General features: G+C 53.1%; 1 protein-coding gene across 9 annotated transcripts in view; it reads right to left on the reverse strand.

Moving 5' to 3' along the window:
* RRM2 (ribonucleotide reductase regulatory subunit M2) overlaps positions 1-20270 on the reverse strand; it is a 47283-nt gene that overhangs the window by 25739 nt on the left and 1274 nt on the right. For 4 of the 9 annotated variants that reach the window (XM_045054973.1, XM_045054976.1, XM_045054975.1 and 1 more), the window contains exons 4-10: positions 20113-20229; positions 19447-19580; positions 17534-17628; positions 17272-17405; positions 16195-16299; positions 15990-16103; positions 4774-4875 (exon numbers count right to left, since the gene is read on the reverse strand). In XM_045054973.1, the coding sequence (XP_044910908.1) occupies positions 4774-4875; positions 15990-16103; positions 16195-16299; positions 17272-17405; positions 17534-17628; positions 19447-19580; positions 20113-20229 (801 nt within the window). Of the gene's footprint in view, positions 1-2900; positions 3823-4194; positions 4339-4773; positions 4876-14029; positions 15912-15989; positions 16104-16194; positions 16300-17271; positions 17406-17533; positions 17629-19446; positions 19581-20112; positions 20230-20270 lie in introns of those variants that run through there. The other 5 variants (XM_045054974.1, XR_006596011.1, XM_045054972.1 and 2 more) reach the window with 5 other exon arrangements.

Consider the following 20270-nt stretch of genomic DNA (forward strand, 5'->3'; position numbering starts at 1 on the left):
GGTGCAGGGGTGGGGGGTGGGCACACACAGGGGGCAGGGGTGGGGGGTGGGCACACACAAGGGGCAGGGGTGGGGGGTGGGCACACACAGGGGGCAGGGGTGGGGGGTGGGCACACACAAGGGGCAGGGGTGGGGGGTGAGCACACAGAGGGGGCAGAGGTGGGGGGTGGGCACACACAAGGGGCAGGGGTGGGGGGTGAGCACACACAGGGGGCAGGGGTGGGGGGTGGGCACACACAGGGGGCAGGGGTGGGGGGTGAGCACACACAAGGGGCAGGGGTGGGGGGTGAGCACACACAAGGGGCAGGGGTGGGGGGTGAGCACACACAAGGGGCAGGGGTGGGGGGTGGGCACACACATGGGGCAGAGGTGGGGGATGAGCACACACAGGGGGCAGGGGTGGGGGGTGAGCACGCTCATGGGGCAGGGGAGAGGGGATGCACTGGCAGCTGCAAGGTGTGGGCTACCAGCCCCCAGAAGAGGGTCCTGCTCATGCATCAGCTGAATGAGCAGAGCAGCCGGCAGAGGTTGGGACGGAAGGCAGACACAAAGGCCACCCACACCCCTTCCCAGAGCAGCGGCCCCCACTTAGGGAGCCGTCGGGATTGCCAGGGACCTTCAAACTTGCCGAGGCCCAAGCCCCTCCCCCAGACACCCAGATTTAATCTGCGCACGTGTCTCTCGACTTCGGTCGGCTCGTTGCAAGAACCAGGAGCGACAGGGGAGAGGTGGCCCAGGAGGCAGGAGGGCTGGTCTGGAGCCCAAACGTCATCTCTGCCTCTTGCCGGCTGCGCAACCTCGGACCAAGGCGGTGACCTCCCTCAGATATAAGTGTACCTCCCAGAGGTAGCTGGGGATCGAGGATCACTGACATGAGTCTTCAGCTCGGTAAGGGTACCAAGGGGAACTGTCATCACTGCTCTCCATCCCCCCCCCCCCCCAAGCAGCTTGACATCTGTGAGCCCACGGGGCTCCAGGACCACCTGCTACATCTGGGAATCCAAGTGTGAGCAGGCGGGGAGAGGCTGGCCGTGTAGACAGGGCCACCTTGGATCCACAGTCCCCAGCTTCCGTGAGACTCTTCTGGATCCAATTCCGAATGCCTGGCTCCTGGTTCAATGGGCTTTGTCCCAAACATGTAATTTCTATTTTGATTCCGTGCGACATTTAATGAAATGACTTTCAGACACCACGCATGTCTGAGTTATGAAAGCACAGCTTCTGGATCCCCAACACGACACAGTCACAGGCCCCTCTTGTTGCTTCGGGAACTTCCCCCTTGTCTCTCGAGGGGGGTACACTGAGCCCGCGGATTCGAGGTGCGAGGGGCCAATGTCTCGACCTGATGCAAGCCCCCCCCCCACCTCCCGCCCATCTGCCCCAGGGCTGGCGCTCCCCACCCCTACCCCCGCGGCTTCCCCGCTGGACAATGACAAGCAGCCTCGGCCCGGCTTCCTGTCTCCAATCCAGTGCTGTTCAAATTGCAGATCAAAAGCATTCAGGGAGATGGAAAATCAATGGAGAGGATCGCAAACAGCGATTTTAGAAAAACAAATGAAACAGAAAAGAAGAGAAAACGCTGGAATGCATCGCACACGGTTGGAGCGATCGCCGCTTCCTGGCACCTTGGAAGGGTTAGGTCTCTGTAAGACGAAAGATTGACGGAGCAGAGCTCTAATCCATGCCATCCGGCCTCTTGGAAACGTACACCTGGTCTGTTACTCCTCTGCTAAGTCAGTGAGGGCTTAGGGACAGAGTTCAGATCCCTCAGCCTGACACTAAAAGCCCCCAAGACCCGGTCCCTGTCCACCCGAACCCTCCTTCCCTAGCAGAGGGCAGGGCCAGCCGGGGCCCCTCGGTGCTCGGTGGATCGAGAGGACTGGACAGCCCGACTGAGCGAGCAGTGCGTGATGTCACCGGGGCCGTCTCCTAGGTGATCCCACGCCACCTGCTGACCTCCCCTGGGCTGGGAGGACTTCCTAGATTCTATAGAAGCAAAGGTATAACTATTTCTGGAAGCCTTCTGTTCAAAAGGAAGTAGAAGCCTTACAATCTCTCAACAACTCGGCTATTAAAAATAGAAGTTCCACCTACGCACGGGAACAGTTTGTCGGGGATCACGGAAGGGCCAGAGTCGTAAGGTCGCTCATGTGTTTGGGGGCCGATGCAGCTGCCGGGCTCAAGAGCCGGAAGAAGACAGACAGCAGGAGCCACAGCTCCAAGGCCCCCCAAATCTCTAGAAGCACAGGGATGCCAAGTGATACTCTGCCAACAGCTCCAGAACACTCATTTCCCACACCACGTAAACATCCGGACAAGCACAGGTCCCAAAGAAAATTGACAAAGAAAGCAACTGTGCCTTAGCAAGTCGATGCGAGACTGAGTCTCTGACCTTGGGAGCACCCGAGGAGAGGCCCTGGGAGCTGGCTGCCGTCTCTGGCCGCTCCAAGTCCATGGACGACAGCACAACTCGGCCCAGGGCCAGGGGCCAGCGGGGGCTGGAAGAGCTGGTGTGCAGGAGGATTCCACCTTCAGTCTGGGCTCCGGGCCCCGAGGGCCTGAAGCCTCGGGTGATGGGACCATCTCCAGAACGCCCTGCGAAGGGGCAACAGCGGCAGGATGGACAGAATGGTCACTTAGCATCGGCAGCCACTCGCAGGTTAGCCAGGACAGGGGACAGGAGGAGGAGCGGGGAGTGAGCCCCATTTACCAACCACCCCCTCAGGGGCCAGAGGCTCCAGAGCATTATCTCATTTAACCCTCACTCTTGTGACCCTTCTGCTACCGTGTCAGAGACCGCAGCCTCTCCCCCGGTCACTCACTTGCTCCTGAATTCCCTCATTCATTCATTCCCTCATTCATTCATTCTCTCGTTCATTCATTCACTCGCTTAGTCACTCGCTCATTGAGTAGATGTTTATTGAGAGAATCTCGAGCACCGTGCCCGAGTCAGAGGCCAGCTGAAGATACCGTGGGGGCAGCAGACCGCGTCCTTGACCTCAGGGGACTCACAACCTGGGGGGCAGGGGAAGGGTCAGAAAAGCGGCAGACAGGTGTAATTCTGCATGATAAACCCTCAGAGCAGATGCTGCTGCGGGCCATGGGAGCACAGAGAAGACCCCTAAGCCCACCCCTCCGGGCCTGGGGAGGTACCCAGGTAAAGTGGTCTCCGGAATGAGACGAGTTGGACAGCTAGCAAGGTGCAGCCAAGGGCAGGGAAGCGGCAGAAGCGATGTGTTTGAAGCCCTGAAGCTCGGTGAGGGTCAAGGTGAAGCCAGCGAGGCACCTGGACTGGTGCAGGATGAGGGCTGTGGCTTTATCTGGAGGACTGGGTTCGCCCCGGGGGGCTTTAGCAACACGGTGGCCCCGCTTGATTTACTTTCTGAGAGATCGTTCTGGAGGCTGTGCGGATAACGGACTGGAGGAAGGCAGAGCGGGAGACGGCAGGCTGACCGTGAGTGTGGCGGTAACCCAGGAGGTGGCCGTGGGACTGCGCCCGAGCGCCATCTGGGAGTGGATCCGCAGGTGGTCCTGGGGTGGGGGTGGGGGCCATGAGGGAGAAGGGAGGGTGCGAGGCGCCCCCTCCCGGCCACGTGGGGAATAGCAGAGCCCATCCAGGATTTAGGACCTAGCTCCTGGGGGCATTCACTGAGGAAACAGACGACCAGCGTATCTGGGGTGCAGTTCGGGGCAGCGTCCCCAAGTGGGGCGCCCAAGTGGAGATGTCTGTCTAGTTGAATGTTCGGTCTGGAACTCAAAACCTACATTGAGGAGAGAGTTGCAATTCCATAGACGGGTGTGAAGCGGCTCCAAGAGAAAACCCTACAGGGGCAGAGAGAAGAGGGGGAGCAAAGACTGGGAAGGACATGCCTGAGCGGGAGGTAGGTGTGAGATCGAGGAGCCACGGGGATGCCACCGGGGAAGGGGGAGGTGGGGAAGCAGGGTTGCTTCCCAGGACCTGCAGGAGCCGGGCCTGGAACCAGGTAGGGGCAGGGGCGCCCCGGGGAGGGGGACAGATTCGCCGCTGCCCCCTGGGAGAAGTGGGGGGTGGGGCACCCACAAACATCAAGAACAGGCAAAGCAGCCCAGGTGGGCAGAGTGCAGGCCTGTGACTGGTCCCAGCCTCCCCACCCCCCCACTCCCACCCCAGCGCTGCTCCTTTGCTGGAAACTTCCCTCTCCGGTCTGTACTCACCCCTCCACAACCTCAAACACCACGTACACATCAGACTCCCGAGTGCCGTCTCCAGCGCCGGCCTCTTCCTTGAGCTCCGGTCCCACGTCCTCACCAGCCCGTCCAGCACGTGCTGACACACCCGGCAGGCGTCTGGAAGGACACCTGCCCGGACGGCCTCTGTGCCCCTCCTCGCTGCCCCGCTCCTCACGCTTCCCCATCTCAGTCGCCACAACTCATCCTTCCAGGACCCCTGGAGCCTCTGACCCCTCTCTCACACACAGGCAACTCCCGAGCTAATCCCGTCAGCTGTCGCGGCCGGCGTGCCACCTGTCCCTCACCTCCTGTGCCGACAGGAGGGCCCGAACCCACCCTCGTGTCTCGCTGTGCTCTGAACCCACAAATCAAAACCGTCCCTGCCACAGGACCTTTGCACTTGCGTTGCCAACACCTAAAACAAGCTTTCCTTGCTCACCGTGTGGTCTGTCCCCACTTCCTCCTCCCGTTCTTCAGAGCCCTTCCTCGACTACCCACATGAAAGAGCGTGAGCCCTTTACCCGTCCCCCTCCTGCCTACTTCCATTTCCTTCCCGTGACTTACCGCACGGCGGTTAGTTGGCTGGGTTTCCGCGTCGCCCACCAGTGCGTGATCTCCGCGAGGGCCTGGGCTTCCTCCGCCTTGTGCTTTGTTGTCTCCCGGCACCTGAGCAGAGCGGACAATGTAAGGCTTTCAGCAAACGGATGCCAATTCCTGGTGTCCCCGACCCCACGCCTCACCCTCCTCCCGACCGTTCGGTCTTGTTTGTGCTACTGTTTCTGGCCCTGGAACAGCAGCGCTCCTACCCGCCCCTCCCCTCTTTCCTTCCCAGCAAGAACAGGTAGGGCGTTCCTCCCCTGCGCTCTACCCTCTCCCTCCCAGACCCAAGCGGCACCCTCCTCGGTGTGACCTTGGGACACAGGACCCTTAATCGCATGCTGTCTTCACTGCAAGACCAGGCCTCAGTCAGCAGGCCCCCTCCATTCAGACACAAGCCGGTGCCGGCTACAGCCAGAGGGTCTGCTGAGGCCTCCGTGGCAGTAACCGGCAACGCAAAAGGAGAACGCGGGTCGTGCCCACAGGGGTGGAGAGCCTCCCCGGGGAGGCCACATTCGTATAAGAGACGTCAGCCCAGGACAGCCCCAAGACCTGCGTAACTGAGCTTGGCTGGGTGGGCACCGTCCGCCTGCAGACCTAACCCCTGGGCCCAGGGGACTGTCTCAGAAGCATCAGAGCGGCACCCAGCTGGGTCCACTGGGCTCCAAAGCCCAAGGTTTCCTGAACTGAAAGGGGGCACCAGGACGGCGCCCCCCACTCCCCGGCCGGCCACCGCGGACAGAGACAACCGGCTCCCGGTGCCCAGTGGTCCCCCAAGCCTCCAGAGGCGACCCGGAGGAGTGGGCGCCCACGGGTCACCAGCACGGCCCCCTCAAGTGGCCATGACGTCCGCATGATGCCGCCCACACGCCCTGGGCACTTCCGGTGGTGGTGGTGACACGTGGAAGGCCGGCCCAGCCCTCCAGGCGCGGGGAGAGGAGGCAGCAGCATCGGGCCCGGGGAAGCCACTGCCTTGTGGCGGCAACCGCTCTCCAATATTTATTACGGGAAAATTAAAACAGGGAAACAGAACCGAAGGAAAAACTGCTGTCACTCCCGCCTCCCTGAGACAACTGTTTTCACTTCTCCATTTGTGGTACCTCCTGTCTTGATCCATATGTACACATATTTTTATGCCATTGTAACCACGGGACGCAAATAATTTACCGTCTGCTATTTCCCTTCGCCATCGTCCGTATCTACCCTTTATAACGACTGCTCAGCCCTCCCCGGGGGGGACCGGGGAGAGACTACATAATTCGTTCACCCCTGGCCCTTCTGCTCGGCATTCAGATTACTCCCAGCCCTAACTCTCAGTGGAGATGGGAAGCTGAATCCCCTTTTAGAAATTTCAAAATGAGAGGCACGCAGGGGGTGGGGGTGGGGGGCTCAGTCGGTTGAGCGGCCGACTGCGGGCGGCTAGGGTCACGATCTCGCGGTTTGTGAGTTCGAGCCCCGTGTCGGGCTCTGTGCGGACAGCTCAGAGCCTGGAGCCCGCTTCGGATTCTGGGTCTTCCTTTCTCTCTGCCCCTCCCCTGCTCCCACTCTGTCTCCCTCTCAAAAATAGATAAATATTTTCTGAAATTTTTCAAAATGATCCGGCCGTTCAGCGAGCATTCGTGGAGGACCTTCCACCTGCAGAGGACACAGAGCCTTGCATGCACACTCCACACACAGGCACAAATACAAACCCACTGCCAGCCAGTAGCTCACGCACCACCCGCCCCTCCCCGGCCAGCTCCCAGCCCTTCCGTGGCTCCCCACTGCCACCAGGTCAAGTAGAGGCTCCCCCCCAAGGCGCCCCAGGTACCAGGTCAAGTACAGCCTCCCCAAGGCCTGGCATCCCCCTCCGTACCCCACAGGGCCCAGGCTGACCTTCTCAGCACCTAGCGCCCTGCGCCGGTGGTGTGGGTAAATGTTCAACAGCCAGCTCTCCAGAAAGGGACCCTGGATTGTAGCATTTACTAATCCCCATGGTGTCAGTACTCCCACCAAAGCGGATTCTGAGCTACCACATGCTCAGCAATACACCGTTATATAGTTATTCCCACCACAGAGACACGACAGGCGACAGGCGTCACTAGCCTCAGGAGCCCAGGGAACAGTAACATGGTTTAAGTCGTTACTATATTTCTCTTTAATATACTTTATGAACGTTGAGCTTACGTTATTTACTTTGTAATAACGGCTGTTGTAACTAACCACTAGCTCAGTGTTAGGAGCTGAATTATGTCCCCCTAAAATTGTCATCCCTCTGGGCTGACAGCTCGGAGCCTGGAGCCCGCTTCGGAATCTGGGGTCTCTTCCTCTCTCTGCCCCTCCCATGCTCCTGCTCTGCCTCCCTCTGTCTCTCAATAATAAATAAATGTTAAAAAAAAATTTTTTTTTTAAATATTTTAGCTCTACCTAAATACGGTCTCTGTGGCAGCACTTCCATTCTGCCACAGCAGCATGAAATCAGCCTTAGACAGGCAGACGGGAGTGTGGCCGTGTCCCGGAAAAACCATCTATGAGCGCTGAAATGTGGCTGAGTATCATTGAAACATGTCACGAAACACTATTTCAGTATATCTTTAAAAATTCTTGGGGCGCCTGGGTGGCGCAGTCGGTTAAGCGTCCGACTTCAGCCAGGTCACGATCTCGCGGTCCGTGAGTTCGAGCCCCGCGTCGGGCTCTGGGCTGATGGCTCAGAGCCTGGAGCCTGTTTACGATTCTGTGTCTCCCTCTCTCTCTGCCCCTCCCCCATTCATGCTCTGTCTCTCTCTGTCTCAAAAATAAATAAACATTAAAAAAAAAAATTTATCTTTAAAAATTCTTAGCTCAGGGTCTGTACAAAAACGGGCAGTGGACCAGACCTGGTTCCTGGGCCCAGTTTTCTGACCCCCGACCTTCCGTCTGTTCCCCCCCACACACCTCACCCCCCAGCACAGGGCCGGAGACAGAAGGAGGAGAGAGGCTAAGTTAATGTTTAATGATCGAGGGTGAAGAAAGGAAGGTCAGCCAGCCGGGGGCAGCCTCTCCGATTCAGCTGCAAAGACCATTTCCAGGCCACATCATGAATCTTTTTGAATGCAAATTTTTTTTCTAATAGGCCCAGGGAAAAAAGGGCTTTCTGAAATATAAATCAAGTTTCTCCCTGCCAAATAGACCCATCACCTCTTTGTTGCCTCTAACGTTCTAAATGATCTCTCAGAAATAATGGGGTGCCTGAGTGGCTCTGTCGGTTAAGCGGCCGACTTCGGCTCAGGTCATGATCTCGCGGTTCGTGAGTTCGAGCCCCGCCTCGGGCTCTGGGCTGACAGCTTGGAGCCTGCTTTGGATTCTGTGTCTCCCTCTGTCTGCCCCTCCGCTGTTTGCACTCTGTCTCTTGCATTGTCTCAAAAATAAATAAACATTTTTTTAAAAAGTTACTTTTTTTTTAAGAAATAAAATCCAGCGCCTCTTCCGTTAATAACGTCTCTTCACTGAGTATCTCAAAAATGAGCCCAATCAAACCCGCGAAGATAGAACTTGCAATCAGTGTCACCAGGGGCTGGGAGGGAGGGGGGCCGGGGAGGAACTTGCTAATGGGGGGAGGGCCTCTTTTTGAAGGCAGGCAAATGTTCTAAAGTTGATTGTGGTGATGGTGACACATCTCTGAATGTACTAAAAGCCAACGAAGTTTGGCTTTAAATGGGTGAACTGGATGGTCTGTAATTATACCTCAATAAAGCTGTTTCAAAAAATACGCTAGGCATTAGTCACCTGATTCCTACAAGGGCAGTTTTTAAAATTAATCTCTACAACCAACGTTGGGCTTGAACCCACAACCGTGAGATCGAGAGGTGCACGCTCTTCCGACTGAGCCAGCCGGTCGCCCCTCACAGTGACAATTTCTAAAGCCAGCCTTTTTGGCACCGTCCCTGCACCAATGGAAACGAACAGGCCCGCCGTGGTGTGGAAATGCAGTTCAGCAACTGAAACCCAGATCGGCCCAGGGGAGGCCACACCAGTCCCAGGCAGGCACCTATTTGCACACCTTCCAAAGCAAACCTGGCAGAGCATGTCCTGGGTCCCCGCAGGAGAGGCTGTCCGCCCCCAGGTGGAGGGGAGGCCCGGTGCAAGACCTCGCACAGGCAGCCAGTCCCCAGGATCTTTCTGGAAACAGCTGGAACCTTCCTGCGTTCCACCTGCCAGGCTCGTTACTGCTTCCCACCTCCTTACTAAGCCTGAGATTCCAATTCCCGTGGGAGTGCGTGACCCTCTCCTCAGCCTTCCTAGGGCAGTGGAGGCTCCCCAGGCCCACCATGCCATTGGGGGGTCTTAGGCAGAAGCAAGTTGGGCATGGTTCCCTGGGTCCAAAGCCTGGGCCAGTGAGGATAGAGGAGACTCCTGCCCAGACAGGCCACCTGACCAGTGTCAGGGGCAAAGCAGAGCAGGGCACACAGGCAGAGCAGGTAGGGGAGCCAGAAGCACTTTCCTCGGGACCAGAGTAGAGGCCTGGGGTGCCTGTTCTCAGAAAAGTTTGCATGCCATGGAACCGGGGCACCTGAGTCCCTGACTGGCCGCTGTTTATCTACCTGCGGCCCTCAGCAAGGCCCACGGCCTCCCTGAACCTCTTGGACACACCTGTGATGTGGGGGGCCCCCACGCCCCCAGGGTGGCTGTGGACCAAATGAATTCACGACTGTGGGTGCCGTCCAGGTAGATCTTCGTCGCGTGTGGCACAAACATCCTGATGCTCTTAGGAATTTATTGGCTCACTTAGGTGAAAGTCCTGGGGAGTGGAACTCAGGCGCGGCTGGATTCAGAAAACGAACAAGGTCCTGAAGACCCCGTCTTCTCTGAAGCCCCCTGCGGATCAGCTCCCCTCTCCCGAGTCTGGGCTCCTCTGTCAACAGGGCCTGCCTTCCTGGCCCCGAGGAGGCTGCAGCAGCCCCACACCCTTTGCACCCTCAACTCCCAAAGCCAAGGGTAAAAACGGCCTCCCCCGCCCCCAAACTTAACCCAAGCCCTAAGCCTCCGGCTGGGAGAACCCGCAGGGGCTGTCAGAGGGCTTTTGATAGTGAGCAAAAGAGGTCAGTCAGTGGCCTCTGAGGGAAAACGAGGCTTTCCAAGGCCCTGCCCTCTCCTGAAGCATCTTGCCACCACCAAGAGAGACAGCAGCTCCCTCCCACCTCTTCCATCCAGTTCAGAGTATAGAAAGAAAGGCCTTCTCTGGGTCACAGGCGGTCTCGGCGCGGGTCCTATAATCTCTCAGGTCAGGCCACGCCCCCAAGGCTCTGCCCTCCCCAAACTAGGAGGACCTGACATCCCCACTCAGCAAGTCTTGCCATCTGTCACCATCCAGGCCCCGACCCCTGGTTCATCCCGTTAGTGGGGCCAAATTGTGTGCATCGTGCCGTCCGTTAGGTTACACCCGCCGAGCCCATGCTGGACCCAGGACCCCAGCCTGTGGCCCCGCCTGGACATGGGAGGACCAGGCACCTTCTCTCTGGTAGGAAAGTGAATTGCACCTGCTGGAGACAGTCGATAAAGGCTGTGCTCCGGGGGTGAACCTCCAACCACCTGCAGGTACACTCAGAGGACTCTGAAACAGGGACGATGCAGACAATCCCAGGTGAGGATTAAAAAAGCGGAACAGTGACTAAGGAGGATTAGGTCAGAACCACAAGACATTCCCCCCTTTGGCCACCACGTCCAGCCCCCATGAGGCCCTGGGAGGAAGGAGAAGTCAATGCCCAACGGCACTGCAGACAGGGAGGCCACGCGGTGAAGTGCGGAATTACAACCGCGTCTCCCCAGATCATCCTTCAGGCATGAACTTCTATTTGCAGGAAGCCTTTTTGCCCTTTTCTCTTGCTAACAGTTCAGCCCAAGGCTTTTCCCCATCCACCCTTCTGCAATTATGTAAGTTTTGGAAATGGATTCTCACGGAGTCTTGAGCTCCTAGGACTTTTTAATTGGCTAGGGCGGTCTGCCTGCATTTATTGTGTTCACAGATCTCATGGTGGTTTCCACTCACCACGCTTTGCTTTTCTCATCTTTTCTGCCTGTTAGACTCATCACGTGTCCCACGCCCCTACGCTGCCTCCCTGTGACTCTGGTGGGTTCTTTCAGGTTGTCCTCGTCTTGCCAGCAGAACTGCAGATCCTTCAGGTGTCTGGGGAACCGGCGTCACGTCTCTTATTTTTAGCACAAGGACCTTCCCCCAGTGTCGCACCTGCCACGTGGTCCAGTGTTCTGGGTCCCCCTGATTTTTATCCGTGCTTAGACTTACTACAGGCTGACCAATTCCTATGCTCACCATCCTTCCTTTGGGTACCATTTCCTCCCTAAAGGGCATTCTTCACTTTTCTTTTGAAGAGGGGGAGGCATGAACTCTGGCTGAAGTCTCCCTTACTTCTGAATAGGTTTTAATTATTTTCTCCACATTGAAAAGATTTGGTTCCATAATCTTTGGCTTCGACCGTAGCACTGTTGCAAATTTCTGCTTAATGGTTACTCCCTTATAGAGCTACCGTTCCTGTAAACGTTAATGACCTTTGGCGATATGCTGCGCAGACTCACTACAGGTGAGTCTAAGTATGGATTTATTTTCATTTACTGGACTTGGGATTCCTTGCACTTTCTGATCGAGTCGCTTCTAGGAAACTATCAGTCATCACCTCTAAACATTAGCCATCCAGCCCCTCATGAACATCTATCTCCTTTAGAAATAACACGCACCCCCTTCCACCTTCCACCTCTCCCCCCCCATCTACTTCTAGAGAATTCCCCCAGGTTCTTTCCTGTCACCCATGCACCCTCAGTTGTGTTCCCTCTTACTAAGCATCTTTTTTTTTAAGCCCCAAGACTTTTAATTCCAGTAGTTTTGTTAGGTTATATCTAGAAATCGTAGCAAGTTTCTTTTTTTAATCTTTCTTTAGAATACTCCATCCTTTGGGCTTTCAGTTTTTTCCCTCTGAACCCATTAGATCTATCATCCTGTTGACTGGAAGTTCTTGGGTTTTTACCTGTTGTTCCTACCATCATGTGGCTTCCTCCTGTTTGTTTTGTAACCTAAAAACGGTGAACACCGTCTGTGGGAATCACAGGCACCCAGGCTGGGGTTATGGATGTTCCTAGATCACAAACCCGTGAGAGGTGCAGGCCTAGGATTTTGATTTGGGGGAGTCCAGAAAGATAAGCACCCTCACCCTCTCCCCCAATGCCAGGGGGATGACTTCCTAGCCCCATCTCACTGTGGTCCTGGCTTGATGGCACTTTCTGTGCTACAGGTCAGTCCCTTCCCTCCAAATCTGGGAAGGGGGGGGTGGTCTTTGGTCCCTCACCCCCCAATTTCTCTAAGGGACTAATAACCACCCCCAGCACTCTGATAAGCCCGAGCTTCCCCAGTCCATCTCTGTTCCCAGCATCTGAAAATTCCCCTTTCTTAGCAAGTCATTACCCACTTAACTCTTGTGATCACTGGTGTGTTTGAAGCCCGGAGGGGGTTCAGGTCACCTCCGTCTGCTCTTGCTGGCACGACTCCAGTCCTTAGAGCCAGGCCAAGGGACTGTGGTCCCCGAACCTTACATCCGGCAGCGGGGTCAGCCATTCTCGTCGTAAAACATCCTGGTGTCCAGAATCCCCTCCCAGGAACGACAAGGGCCGTCACTGATCGCTCTCTTTTTCAAGTGCCCGGAGTACACCGGGAGGGTACCCTCCTCCACAGAAGTGGGGTGGGGCTGGGGGGCCTATTAGCTTTCCCTGGGCCGACAAAAGCCACAAAAGCCACGCCATACAATCCTGCTCCCTCAAAGCTACAGCCACACCCCAGGGAGCCAGGGACCATTATCTGGATCTCTGGACCAACACTGGCAGAGCTATTCACCCTCAACAGCACACACAGCCAGTCAGCTCCCTGGCCACGTGGCATTAGATACTCGTCCAGTTCCAGCTATGTCAGGAGCCAGTGCTCAGGCTGGATCACAGGCCAGGGTGGGCAATTCTGACTCAGTGGCCCGACTGCACTTAACTGATGCAGACCCTCTATGGGTCTGTTCTAGAGAAGGTAGCTGGCATAGGTGGACGGCAGGTGCAGGTGTGACTGTAGGTGACCCACAGGGAAGCCATTTGGAGTTGGTCCCGAGAGCGTGGCCGCCCCAAACACCACAGTGGGCCTGCCACCAACCTGACGAGTCAAATGACATTCCGAGTGCCCCTCGGGTGGAAAGGGCAAAGATCACGTTCCTCTAAGACACAGAACATGCCTGCCCCCAAGACATTACCCACACCAAATACTCCGCTCAAATTATTTCTCCAGGGCCTGATCCTTGGAGGTCTCATGCTGAGACAGGGGGACGGGCAAGGACCTGGATGTGCCTTCTCCGCGGAAGTCTCCCATCCCTTCCTCCTCCAGAGAAACAAGGTCACCCCCTCCACACGCCTCTCCTAAGTGCTCATCCGCCTCAAGCTCTGCTGCTCCTTCCCTGCCCTGGTTCCACGACCACAGCACTAACATTCAGATTCACTTGCACATCGGCTTCTTGCTTGAGAATAAAGGTAAGCTGCGCGGGGCGGGCCAGACCCCCTGCCCACCTCTACCTGCTGGGTTAAAGTGGCAGACACAGGTCACGATTTCAAAGACGCTTTAAGAAGGCAGGCCCGGCAAGGCCATTTACGGACAGAGGGACCAACCCAAGACTACAAAGAAGTCCATGCAGGTCAAGTTGATGAGACGAGGAAGAACAACGCTGGGGAGATCGTTAGCCCCTTCTGGTCCCACCGCCTGTTGTTTAGCAGATGGGAAAACTGAGGCCGAGAAGTGGTTCACTTAGGGTTGCTGGGAAATTGAACCCAGTCAGTCCTGGCTTACAAACTCCGCGTGCAGCATAGTTGATGCTTTTGACCGTCACCTTTCAGGCAGACCCGTTTCCTAGAGACCTTGTGCCAGAACGGGCACTAGGAAAATGGGATGAAAAGCAAATGAACTCCTAAGCCTTCATGAAAAAAAAAAAAAATCCCTGTTTTTTCTTCCTAAACTGAAATGCAAATCTTATCAAGGAACAGATGCAAGAACAGTGCAGCACACCTGTGCAGCATTCAATTTTGAGACTTCTAAGTGCTTTAGACTAACACCAGTTTCCCTTTAAACAGATCAGGAAACTGAATCCGAGCTGGCAGAAATTCTTACATTGCACGCTAAAGGAGGCAGAATCCTAAAACCCGCTTCCAGCTTTCCAACTGCATGCACCTGACACGCGGGGCAAAACGTTTATTCACTTCTGTGTTGCACAAGTGTAAAAACCACACGATCTGGATCGACTTTAGGTAACAATAATTTAAAAGACAGGAAGCCCCTCTTACAGAAGTGCTTAAATCAACTATTTGACAATTTATACAATAAATGAAGGAAACAGACAAGGGAACAGGGCCGGGGTTCAGCCAACACAATACAACAGGGTAACAAACGTGGCCGAAGGATTGGTGCGTATCCTCCTTCACGTTCCATGTAGCATCTTGGCTGGTTTTCTCCTTTTTGGTGGGGGCTTGGGGGACAGGGGTAACAAAGGCAGGTTGCCTCAAACTAGCCTTATTAGGTATATTATTCTGTACTTCATTCTAAAATTAATATGTGAATAGAACATGTATTTATAGCTCACGCAACTCTAGTTTTCTCCTGAAGGTCAGGAATCCAACAAGGCAATGCTCAGATTTAGGCAGGCACTGAAGTGAAAGTAAGTGCACTGAACAATATCCACTTCGATCATGAATCGCGATGCCGGGCAATTATTTCAAAACATGAACCACAGATCCATCGGGCATATACAGCAAAATGACATTTCCTAATTTAAAAAGCATGTAGCAAATATAAAAGGATGAAGTCAACGGTACCTACTTACACACGAAAGCAAATCGGAATAAATGCCCCAACTTTTCAGGGAGCCAATTTCAGTCCTGGTTTTGGCCACTTAACTGGAGTAAGACCTCAAGTGGGTCATTTTGTTCAAGGATCGTTTGAAGACTCAACGTACGGTGCTACCTCCGATCCTATAGCTAAGGACCTAAGGGTCTTTCACAAGAACTCAAAGCTGGGGGAAATACGGTTTGAGAGATAGACAGAAACTGCTCCTCCTGCACCCCCATGTGACCAGCAGCCCGCTCACATCACATTCTAATCCTTGATGATTTAAGTTGGAAGCTCCTGTCCCCTCTGATCCCACCATACAGGACCTGACCTGTATTTATATAAAACGCAACCTGCCTTCTCTGGGACACCAACTGGCTAATACCCAGGGGTTATGTGCAGGACTGACTTTAAAGCTGATCACAAAGCACCTCAAGTCATTAAAGAAAATAAAGAGTAGAAATAACACGCTTGACTTGCACAGGTTTGGCAGACGTGGGTCACCTAGTAAATCCCGAACTGGCTCCCATTAGTGGTCAACAGAATGCTCTGCGTTTGGTCTAGAAACCGAGTTAGGTCAAATCAGGCCTTTACCTCAACAGTACAAAATAGGTTTGTGTGTAAAGTGCCAATTTTATATACAAAGCAGTAAGTAAACTTTAAAATCTGCTTTGAAGCACCAAGGCTGACCCCCTCCCAAGGGCCTTGTAGCAACTGTTTAATCCTGCCGGGTCAGACTCAGAGAGTCCCCACACCTTGAGCCATGATTGCTAAGAGCCATGAAGTCACGGACAGCCAGGGTGTTTGCAAAAGCCCAACATGGCCAAGCTCTTTCCTAAGAACCCAAGTAGCTTTTTTCCATGCTTCTCTCTAGGGGAGACAACTAGCATCACTAATCAACAGGCTTGCGTACGAGGTAGCTACACAGTTTTAACAATACTATTCATGAACACTATTGGTGATTCATAGTGTAGCTAGTTGATTCACTTCAAGTAGCTGATTTTTTTTTTTTTTTTTTTTTTTTGATGAGAAGGGTTGGAGGGGGAGGAATCAGCAACATCAAGAGCACATCTTCGTTCACTTAGAAGTCAGCATCCAAGGTAAAAGAATTCTCTGTTGGACTTGACATCACTCCCATCCTCTGATACTCGCCTACTCTCTTCTCAAAGAAGTTAGTCTTGCCTTCCAGTGAAATATTCTCCATAAAGTCAAATGGATTTTCTACTCTGAAAACCTGAAAAGGTCCACAGCAAAATTTGAATACAGAACACCAGTTTCCGGGAGAACCAGAAGGCTATGAACAATACCGTACCTTGCCAAAACCTAGCTCCAGCATAAGTCTGTCTGCCACGAATTCAATATACTGCTTCATTAAAGTGCAATTCATCCCAATTAGTTTCACTGGCAAGGCCTCCGTGAGGAATTCCTAGGGACCAAAACAGAGCTTCTCAGTGAGACGGCAGCACAAATAAAGACATCTTCTAGCAAGCACGAAGAGACCCTGATGCAAAACGCACCTGTTCTATCCTAACGGCATTGATAATAATTTCCTTCACTCTCTGCTCTGAAGGTTTGTGGACCAGGTGTTTGAACATCAGGCAGGCAAAGTCACAGTGTAGACCCTGGGAAAAAAAGGTTTAGTATCACTGTAACGCCAGACCTTTATCATTCACGTGCAACAGGAAATGGCTTTACCCTTTTCTGCATTCCCCTTGTACATCTTTGCCATACTACAAGCACTGTAACTGTCAAAAAACGGGAAGAAGAATCCAACGGCCATCTGCTCTGCCTATGCCAAGGCGGGCCCATCTGCATGCAAGGCCCTCCATGCTGCTACCCAGGTAGCAAGAGCAGGCCAGGTCCCGGCCCTGCTGCTCCGTGAGGTTAGCGGACGGCACAGGACTTCTGCTCCAAGCGTTCTTTCTACAGCGTTCTTTCTACAGCTGTGAGCTCTGATTGTGCCACAGTTCCTGGCAGGAAAGGCAAAACTCAGTGACCAGGCTAGTTTCGAGATTTACGACCTAATGCTCAGGAAACCAGTGATGCAGTTTCCAGTGAACCGAGTCTGGGAGTCTTAATGCCAAGTAATCCCTATCTGCCCCTACAGGAAGGCAGAGCATCTTACAAGGCACGATCAGCTGTCTGATCTGCTCACTGGGCTCCAAGTACGGCAGGGTCCATGGCCCTTGCCTTTCAGACTGGACTTAAATCAGAACATCTGGACATACTCCACCTTCCTCTCCAGTTTAATCCAATAGCACTCAAAGACATACACTGGACCGGAAGGGATTCTCACTTCATCAGGATGCTCAGCCAACTGTGAAATACACTAGGGTCATAGATAGGCTACCGGGCCAAAATAATACAACATCCCCTCACCTACAGCGCAACGGACATATAAATGTATTGAGAATACAAATACCTTCCAGTAAATGAAAAGTAGTGTTCATTCTCTGCCAAATACAGGTTATCACTGAACTCACATGTTAAATGTAGATATAAGGCAATCTGTTGTTTTGAGTTCCCTTCAGGGAACCCAAGAGTTGTAGATATTTGGGGTGTGCAGATTAGCCTGTTGTGTGTATTAGACTCACCTCATCTCTGCTAATAAGTTCATTGGAAAACGTGAGGCCAGGCATCAGGCCGCGTTTCTTGAGCCAGAATATCGACGCGAAAGAACCAGAAAAGAAGATTCCTTCCACTGCAGCAAAGGCCACAACCCGCTCTCCTGCGGAAGAGTTAACATCGACATAGTTCTGGTGGGCAACCGAGCACGTGCACAGGAAGGGCTCACAAGCCAGTGACCGTCACCAGAGGAGGAAGCTCAGGCATAAGTGGGGCCAAAGGGGTCCTCACCGTAGGTAGACTCTTTGTCGCCAATCCAACGCAAGGCCCAATCCGCCTTCTTCTTTACACAAGGCATCGTCTCGATGGCGTTGAAGAGAAATTCCCTAGTAGGCACCCAGAGAGAGTGTCAGCGATTACAGCAAAGACCTCCTATCACAAACATCTAGGGAACAACACTGGGAACGAAGGCCAAATCAAGACTCAACCTGAAATGTTTTCTCATTACTGTTTTTGCTTTTCCCCCAGTGTTTTTTAAAATCTCGGCATTCATTTGGTTCCTGTTAATACAAACCTAAGTTTTCTTTAATTCACAGGGAGCCCCGAGATCTACGCACATCGAAAGCCTTAGTCCATTACACCAAGAGCACTTATCAGCTCAATTATATCAAGTCCAGGTCATGACAAGGTTCATAGGCCCTATCTTTAAACGTGAAAAGCCATAAAATCTTAACTGCTAAGACTACTTGAGCTATGCTGACCATTATCTTCCTCGACACCCCCTCCACCACCAGACTATAACATCAGGCCAATTATATGGGCCCCAAGTGCCATATGGATATAATAAAACAATTAAAGCCAATAAACTAAACAACCTGAGATTGCTTCCTACTATAATTCTATGCCTCACTGATGATCCCAGGTCAGGAAAGAAAATCGACTGGCCCCACACTTACTTGGGTCTTTATTAGCCTCTTCCGCCTCCAATGTATCCCTGTGCTCAGCTTGGGAGCCTGCAAATTCCCCAGCCCATTCCTTATCAGGTGACCTTGTTTTCTAAAGCCAAGGTCATCAGACCGTTGGGCTCCCTTCATTCTCTCTCCATGTCCACATGCTCTGTTGGAGACCTGGGCCTGCCTCTCCCTGGCTTTTGAAGCTTAACTATCGGACTTTCCTGATCCTGCCCCTTCTGCTTATTCATCCCAGTTATGCCTACCTTTGTCTTTTCTCATTTATTTAGGTTTTTAAAAAGCACAAGTAGGGGAGGGGCAGAGAGAGGATCCGAAGCGGGCTCTTCGCTGACAGGCCGACAGCAGCAAGCCCCGTGTGGGGCTCGAACTCACTAACCTCGAGATAGTGACCTGAGCTGGAAGTCAGACACCCAGCCGACTGAGCCACCCAGGCGCCCCTGTCTTTTCTTATTTCCGTCCACAATGTTTTTACCCCCAAAGCGTTTCCCCGATCCTGCTAGCCCTACCAAGTCGTCACTCACCTTCCCTCTTCACATTCTCCCTGGTAATCTACAAGAGTCTGCTTTTCAGCTTTAAGACTTCGGCTCCACACAAGGCTCCCCTCCTGAGCTCTGAGTACCCAGAGCACTCAGGCAGCCCTTGCTAACTTTCTCCTCCTCTCCAATCTTCTAAACGTAAGATGGGCCTTAAGCTCCCCCTTTGTGATCCCATAACAAACCGTCACTTTGGTCAAACAGTTCTGTGCCTATAACTCATCTCATGGTGAGCTGCCTGCACATCATTATGTAATTGGTCTCCCTTCTATTTCTAGGTCTTATTTCCTGTACTGCATTACTAGCTCCTTAAGAGGAGAGTAACATTCTACTCGGGTACACTCTCTACCTCCTTCACATCGTAGGTTAACAGCTTTGCCACAGGAGGCAAAACCGTCAGACCTAGGAATTCGTTCGTTGTGCACAGCCTCTACGGATGTTTTTTGTTTGGTTTTGTTCAAAGAAAGGTTTTAGACTGAATGACCAACAAGAAAACGGAGTAACCGCCTAGCTTTGTTTTTAAGTGACCGGCTCCTAATGTCAACGTAGGCCTCTTCCTCAGAGCAGACGTGACCACGCGTGGTAGGGATTTGCCTGCTTAGCCATTCTAGAGTCATTGTCTATCCCTACGTAAGCTCAAAAACTTGCAACAGGGTAACAGTGAGTCCTAAACACGTGGGCATACCACCCAAACACTCACCTCTCTCTGGGATCTTTAATGTAAGTGTCAATGAGGAGACTATACATCTCAGAATGGATGTTTTCCATGGCAATTTGGAAGCCATAGAAACAGCGGGCTTCAGTAATCTGAACTTCTTGGCTGAACCGCTCCACCTAGTGGTAAAACATCACAGTGCAGCTTGAGGAGAAGCCACTCAGCCCCAGGACCCCAGATCCATCACACTCCCTTTGCACCATTACAAGCTGTGTTTCTACTTGAATACTTCTTCACTATGCTGTGGTAAAGCTGGACATTTCATGCCACACGCCCATCGTACAAATCAGGAAAAGAGATTAACGCCTGTGCTGCAGGGTTTCTGCGAACGCTCACTCACAGTAAGACATGCATGGAATCAGGTTATCGGAAGAGCAAAGCCACAAAAAAAGCAATGCCACAGCCACGAGGAGTAAACCCATGGCTAGCACTTAACATGGTCTTTGAGCTTCTCTAGAACCAGGGGGGAGAAAGATACCCATGAGGAAGAAACCACTGCAGAGCATATTATAAAACAGCAAACTCCATGTAATAGAACTATGACCTTACAAACACATATGATATCAGGGCGGGACAATGTTAAAGGTGAGGGAAGAGGACATTCTCTCAAGTCTTGAAGTGAATGAAAGCAGACGTTGTTTGGAAACTCACCAAGTTCTCATTTACTATGCCATCACTCGCTGCAAAGAAAGCCAGAACATGCGATATAAAATATCTCTCCTCCGCCTTCAGGGACTCCCAGTGCTGAATGTCCTTGGAAAGATCCACCTGAAGTTGAGAAGTTTCACAAGGGGTTTACACACGCGGGG

The sequence above is a fragment of the Felis catus genome, chromosome A3 (genome assembly GCF_018350175.1).
Source record: "Felis catus isolate Fca126 chromosome A3, F.catus_Fca126_mat1.0, whole genome shotgun sequence".
Classification (NCBI taxonomy): Eukaryota; Metazoa; Chordata; class Mammalia; order Carnivora; family Felidae; genus Felis; species Felis catus.